Here is a 7,384-nt window from a genome sequence, read left to right on the forward strand (position 1 = left end):
CAACCGGAACTCAACTGTAAGGTAGCCAGGCTGGCAGGTGTAGGGCCAACATGGCTGCAGGCCACAGCAGTAAAATGCCTGTGACAGCCACACATTTACAATCAGTTTGGCGGTGTTTCCAACACAGGCTGAGGGATTTAGTTTTCCCCATGTAAGGCAATGACAAGGATTTCAAATGGACCAAGCATTTCATATTAGCATCAACAGCACCAACACAGCTTCAGCTGGCAGAGGAGAGGGAAACCAAGAATATCCACATTATTTACTCCAGAAACTGCCTGAGCACCATCTGTTCTCGGCCACCCCACCCACGTGACCCTTTCTGCAATACACCCTTGCCCAGCTCTGTGAGCCCCCAAGTCATGTGTCTTGGTCCAAGAATTTCAAATCCCAATGTTTCTCTGAATACAGAGATTTGGAGAGTTAATTTCAGCAGAGCAATTAGCAACACAGAAGATCCCTTCATACTGCCAAGTATTAATTAGTTGTTCAGTGGCAAAAATGATTTGTTCCTCTAACCTTTATTCTAAGATTGAATGCAATGCTTTCCCTACATAATGTGGTAGGGGGAGGGAGAGGGAACAGAGGAAGCTGGATTATACAGCATAGAAAAATCGATATTCTTGCACTCTAGGGTCTATGAACTAGTTCAAGGTAACAGAAATTGATTAAGAAAGTCAACTGAATTCCCAATTGAATAAAAAGAGTGCATAGAGCAAAGACAAGTTTCCAAGACACCTACAAACCATATATGATGTATACATCTGTGTCTAGTTGATTTTTATAGAAACATTGGCCTTTCAGGAAATAAACTGTCCCCTTCTGAAAGTCAAGGTAACAATATTAGTAAGCAAATCAAGACCAGTACAAAATCCAATAGTGATTATACTACTATATTATGATCTATACAGACTGGAAAGAGGAATATTAAAATGAGACCACCCCAAGAGAGAAAAACTCAAGAAATTTCATCAAAAATTAAAAATGACCCATTTACATAGAAGCAGTACAACATTTATTCATACATTTTCTTAAAAGAGTATAAGATTTTTTTCTTTTGTTCATATTTGTGTCCTGAATTCAGAAAGTAGGGATTAAAATCCAAAAAGGCCCCAGAGCTCCCCCAAACCTGATCCAAGAAGTAGGTAAGAATTAGTGGCTTAGAGAGATGAGCCTGTAGCACCCACAGCTCTCGCTAACCTGAAAGCATCAAGTAATTCCCTCATTTTCTATCTTACTAACATTGCTCTAATTATACTTCCAATAAGAGGCAAAACCAATTAGAAAAATAATGTAACATTTCACAGGCAGTAGAGATTAAATGTGAGTTCAGTAATCAGCTCCGGCAAACATGCAAAAATAAGGACAGGGAGAAACCAGTCATCCCCGACCTCTTAGTTGAGTGGGTGGGCAATTGAAGTCAAGGTAAAAACAGTGAGGCTGAACAAAATCGCTTGAAGGAAAAGCATCTCATGAGGTTTTTCAAGGTCAGTTGGTGAAGGCCAAATAGAAGTAAAATATTTCTCATATGCCCTGGAAGAAAAAGAAAACAAAAATTACCACCAGCAGCAAAATAAAATTCAAAGCCTTTATAGTCCCCAAATGAAGTATCTTCAAGGAAAACTCTTAACTGTATTAAGCTAAAATGACCTTTTTGTTATTGTTGTAGTTGTTAACAATTTAAAGTACCAGTGAAACCACTTAATTTTCAAGCCACATTGCATTTGATTCACAAAATGGTCTCGGTCAATAATGGAATGGTTTGTCGAGTGATGTCTTAGTGGCTGTGTTCTTAGAGATAGGCTATTGTCACCCACCTCCGTAGTTACAGCAAGGACAGGATGAACACAATGTGGAGCAGAGCAATTTAAATGGAAATGTCTCAAGCAGAGTTGCACTGTATTATGCAGCGGGAAGGTGACTTCTAAGGGGACCTTGAGCTATGGAGGCAGACTAATGAGTCCCCACCCCCACCACGTGCAAAGGTCAAGAAATCTCCATCAAGCCTCTGCAATGCCAGGCCAAGCTACGTTTGGAATACAGACTATTGCTGTTTTTTCTAACACTCTGGGAAATTAAAATCTCAGGTTGCCTCATAGGTCATGGCAAATGCTTAACTGCCCTTGAAGACATAGATTTAGAGTTTCCACAGCATCCCAAAGAGTCTCGCCTACTGTATCAGAGAAAATATAACTTAAAGTGATTTTTTAAGTGTCCCACCTTAGATGCTTCATGAAAACTAATAGAGGACTCTAGAAAATCATAATGCATTTTTAAAATATAAAAGCAATGTTAAATTATTGAAGAATAAATATATTAAGCAATATGAGAAGACTAATTTAAATGAAAAATGGTTAAAAAAAGATCAATCAACCCAACATATATTTATTGGGGTTCTACTGCTTAAGTGTTTATATGACATTTCAAGAAACAACTGTTTTTTCCCCCATGGCTTTCATCATATTTTTATCATGTTTTCTGCCTTTCTCCTTCTCTTCTCTTTGGCTTTTTACTGGTTCCAATATTTCCTCCAAGCCCATGTGTGAGATGGGGCATAATTCTCCCTTCTCATTGTTTGGGGAAGCTCAGTCCTCACCTACCAACTTCTCAACAAATGACACATTCTTAATTTATTCTATATACTAACTTCTGTCCACTCATTATTTACAAAACATGTTCTAAATAAAAGTTCAATGCCTTCTTTTTTGACTTTTATATTGTGTCCTTTGACAGCCTGATGTTTGAAAATGTAATGTGGACACATTTATCATTTCTTTTTAGTTTGTACTTTGGGTCTTATAAAATTCTTCTGGTCAATTTTTATAAATAGCCTCTTTTATTTCTTCTAAAATTTAAAAAGGCTTCCTTTCTGTTTACAAGCTTTAATACACCTGGGACTGATTTTTTGTGTGCGAATGTTGTTAGGAAGGGACCTAACTTCGGGTGGGTACTCAGTTGGCCCCACAGCATTTGTCGGAGAGTCCGTTCCCCCCAGCAATGGGTCCAGCCTCTTCTGTCACACATCAGAATGCCAGAAATGGCTGGCCCTGCTGGTGTCAGTGGCACACCGTATTAAATACTTAGTTAAGTCCCCATATATACCTCTTTATCTCTAGGAGTGAATTGGCTATTCTTGGTTTTTTGCTTTGATTATAATTTATATAAATCTGTAAAATATTTGAGAGCTCATCCTTATCCATTAACTGGAGGTAAACTCTCCATTTATTTCATTCCCAATGTCTTTCTACAAAATTTTATAACTATTTTTTTAAAGGGTCATGTACAGCTTTGGCTGGACCTTTTTATTAGGTGTTTCTTTATTCTCAATGTGTAGAAATGAAGTTAGTTTTTATACATTGGTTTTATAGCCACCAACATTGCCAAACCCTTATGTATTCTAATAATCTGAATATAAGTTCTTTTGGTTTTTCTATGTACATAATTGTATCACCTGTGATTTAGAAATGCTTTTTCTCCCATTTTAATCCTTATATCTGATTTAAAGAGAATGTTTTGATGTTTATTAGAGTTTTGATCCCTTTGTTAGGTAAAGGAATTTCTCTTCTCCTTCTAGTTTGCTAGAAGTCCCTACCACAAATAAGTATTGAAAGGTAGCAAATGTTTTTTCTGTATCTGTTGAAATGATCATACGGAGTTTCTCCCATAATTTATGAGGTGAATTATCTCAGCAGTTTTTTTGTTTTGTTTTGTGAAAAGCCAAGCTTGCATTTCTGGAATGAATTCAATTTGATCAGGATACATTATACTTTTTAAAAATTCATTATTGAATCTGCCAAAATTTTGTGACTTTTTGAATCTATATTCATGAGTGAGAGTGAGTCTGTATCTTTTTCTGTACAGTCTTTGTTTAATTTTAATTCAAAGTCACATTTACCTGCTTAATCATTTTGGAGAATATTTCCTTCTTTTCATTTAACCAGACAAACTTTCTAGACATCTGAAATAATCTGTTCCTTGAGAGTTTAACAGAACTCTCCTGTAGCATGTCTAGCCCTGGTCTTTATTTTATGGGAAGACAGTAACAAATGGATCTTGATAGCATGAGTATCACTTTGTACTTTCACCAATAATATATAAACTACTCATTTTCCTACAGCCTTGCACACAGAGCATATTGTCAATCTTTCGGTTTTTTGTGAAGTAATAGATGAGAAATGGTATTTTGGTTTAGTTTTTCATTTGTATTTCTTTCATTATGATAAATTCACTGAGTTTCTTAATTTCAAAGGTTATCTGTAGAAGTTCTATTTTTTTCTTGGTTATTTTTAATTGTCTCTTTTTTTTGCTCATTATGTCAAATCCAATTTTTATTTCACCAAATGTTTCATAGTGATTTTTAATTCAGTATCTAATCATTTTAGTATATCAGATCATTTGGCTGTAAATCTCTGTTGTGTTTGTGATGTTCAATCACAACCATCAACCATTTGTTTTCCTTTTTTTTTTTTTGGAGATAAGTTCTCACTCTATTGCCCCAGCTAGAGTACAGTGGTGTCATCATAGCTCACTGCAGTCTCAAACGATCCTCCTGCCTCAGCCTCCCAAGTAGCTGGGGCTACAGATGCATGTCATATGTCACGACGCCTGGCTAATTTTTTTATTTTTTATAGAAATAAGGTCTCGCTTTTGCTCGGGCTGGTCTCAAACTCCTGGCCTCCAGCAATGCTCCTGCTTCAGCCTCCCAAAGTGCTAGGATTACAGGTGTGAGCCACCACACCCGGCCTCACTTGTTTCCTTATATGGGCAGTAAGTTCCAGTCATTGTTTTACACTTGTGATATGTCAGTGAGCAAAACAATCAAAGGGCCTTACTCTTGTGGAATATGGAATATATATTACCACAGGGAGAGACTGAGAGTAAAAAGTCAACAAAATATACAAATAAATTATGTTAGAAGTTGAAGAGTGCTATGGAAAAAGGAAGTAGAGTTCAGAAAGGGAATTGTAAGAGCCAGGGTGAGGGCCCAAGCAGCCTTAACTAGGATATCCAAGGCAGCCTCACCAAGGCAGTAGAATCCAATAAAATAGGTGAAGGAGAACAAACCAGATGGATATTCTGGAGAAGAGTATAGAGAGAGAAGCTAGTGCAAAGGCCTTAAGGTGAGAGTAGCTGTGACTGGTGTCCAAAGAACAAGAAGAAAGCTGGTATAGCTGGAGAAGACTGAGGAAGGAGGACAGTGGCAGGAACCAGAGGGCTCCAAAGAGGCTGGGGTCATGCAGCACCTGGCAGGCTGCTGGAGGGACTTTGGCTTTTATTCCAAGTGACTGGGGGAGTGATAAGAGCCACTGGAGGGTTTTAAAGAGAGACAAGATCTGACTTCTGTCACTCTCATATTGAGAATAGACTCTAGGTGAGTAAATGTGGAAGGAAGCCATCCAGGAGGCTACTGCAGGCACCTGGATGAGCACTGATCAAGGCTGGAAGCAGGACAATGGTGGTGGAGGTGGTGAGACGCTGTTGGGTTGGATAAATTTGGAACGAAGAGTCGAGAGGGTTTGCTGATGGATCAGCTGTAGGGAGTATGAGAGAGGGGTCATACCATTATAGAAACAGGAAAAAGTGCAGCTACAGCATCGGAGTGAAGGGGATCAAAGGTTACTGAAATGTCGATCACACATCCAAGTAGAGATGTTGAGTAGACAACTGGATGTGCAAGTCTAGGCTGGAAATAGAAACTTGGGAGTAATAAGCACATAGATGGTATTTAATTTCATAAGAATGAATGAGGCTGCCAAGGTATTAAGTGAACATAAAGTTCAGGAAGTGGTCCAAGGTGGATCCCCAAGGCACTCCAGCGTTGAGAGGACAGGCAGTGCAGGGAATTCAGCAGAGGAGAATGAAAGGGAGTGGCCATTAAGGTACACTGAAATCCAGGAGAGTACAGTGTTTCAGAAGTCAAGGAAGAAAATGGTTTCAAAGAAGAGGAGTGATTCACTATGACAAACGATGCTGATAAATCAAAAGATAAAGACTGAGAAATAATCATTGGATTTTGCAACATGGACATTGTCAGTGATCATGAAAAGAGCATTTTTTTTTTTTTTTTGAGTGATAGAGCCTAAAATCTTATTAGAGCAGTTTTAAGAAAAAAAACAAAATAAAGAAATTAGAGACAGCAAGGACAGACACCTCTTGAAGTTTTGCTGTAAAGGGGAACAAAGAAACAGGGCAGAAAAAAGAGGGAAAGGTGGTATCAATGGAATTTATATTTATTTATATCTTATGCTGATTTATTTACACTCTAGTTGAGATGGAACATTAAGCAATACTGAAGAGAAGGGAGAATATTTTTTTTTTTTGAGACAGAGTCTCACTGTGTTGCCTGGGCTAGAGTGCCGTGGCATCAGCTTAGCTCACAGCAACCTCAAACTCCTGGGCTCAAGCAATCCTCCTGCCTCAGCCTCCCAGGTAGCTGGGACTACAGGTACGTGCCACCATGCCCGGCTAATTTTTTCTGTGTTTAGTTGTTTGGCTAATTTCTTTCTATTTATAGTAGAGACGGGGTCTCGCTCTTGCTGAGACTGGTCTCGAACTCCTGAGCTCAAGCAATCCTCCTGCCTCGGCCTCCCAGAGTGCTAGGATTACAGGCATGAGCCACTGTGCCCAGCCAAGAAGGGAGAATATTATCAGAATAAAGTCCCTCGGGAGGTGGAAGAGATAGAATCATCAGGAAAAGCAAGCGTAGAAGAACAGATGTCTGGAGGTCAACAGAGGTGGAGGTGGCAGCCTGAGAAGTTCTCACCTTTCTGTCACTGCTTCTTTCCAGTAAGGGAAGCGCTGTAACCACTTTGGACTTGGGTGTGCCTACCCTACTGAGGAAGCTTCAGCCAATCGCCCTCACTATTTACTCCACAAGAAAACTACGTTCCTGTCTTTTATCTGGGCGTCTAAGCAGAGTTTGTAGCTCACTGAGGCCTACCAACAGTCACTGGCGAGCCGGACTGCCAAATCCTCGTTTCCTTAGCAGGAGCCTGCACAGAATCTATTTACCCTCTTCCCTCTTCTTCCCCTCATCGCAGGCATTTTTCTAGGTACTTTCTAAATTGTAGAGCTGTTACGTAGAGAAGAAATGACAAATGTATAGTGAGCTTCCAAAGTCCTGGCCAAAATCTAAATTCCAGTCACATTTCACAACTACGTTACACGAGCTTGGATAACATCTTCAGTTCACAATGCTCCATTTTCCACGTCTTCTACTCACATATTTGTAGGAATAAGTCAATAATGTGTGTATCATATCACGCAATGCAAAGATACTGTGTTTCAATTATTTTTTCTCTCTCTCTTCCATGTTGTTCCTATTCTGAATGCCATAGGGAAACAAAAGAGCATACACTGTGGTTAAATAGACACATCCAGGAAG

The 7,384-nt window shown here is 39.1% G+C and overlaps 1 protein-coding gene across 3 annotated transcripts in view; it reads right to left on the reverse strand.

The window, feature by feature from the left end:
* Positions 1-1,113: 1,113 nt before the first annotated feature.
* Positions 1,114-7,384, reverse strand: part of EPSTI1 (epithelial stromal interaction 1 (breast)) — a 123,676-nt gene continuing 117,405 nt past the window's right edge. For 2 of the 3 annotated variants that reach the window (XM_012648812.1, XM_012648804.1), the window contains one exon: positions 1,114-1,533. In XM_012648812.1, coding sequence (XP_012504266.1) covers positions 1,525-1,533 — 9 coding nt within the window. In that variant the 3' untranslated portion in view covers positions 1,114-1,524. Of the gene's footprint in view, positions 1,534-2,220; positions 2,253-7,384 lie in introns of all 3 variants that reach the window. The other variant, XM_012648819.1, reaches the window with a different exon arrangement.

Source organism: Propithecus coquereli, unplaced genomic scaffold (assembly GCF_000956105.1).
Source record: "Propithecus coquereli isolate 6110/MARCELLA unplaced genomic scaffold, Pcoq_1.0 Scaffold11, whole genome shotgun sequence".
Lineage (NCBI taxonomy): Eukaryota > Metazoa > Chordata > Mammalia > Primates > Indriidae > Propithecus > Propithecus coquereli.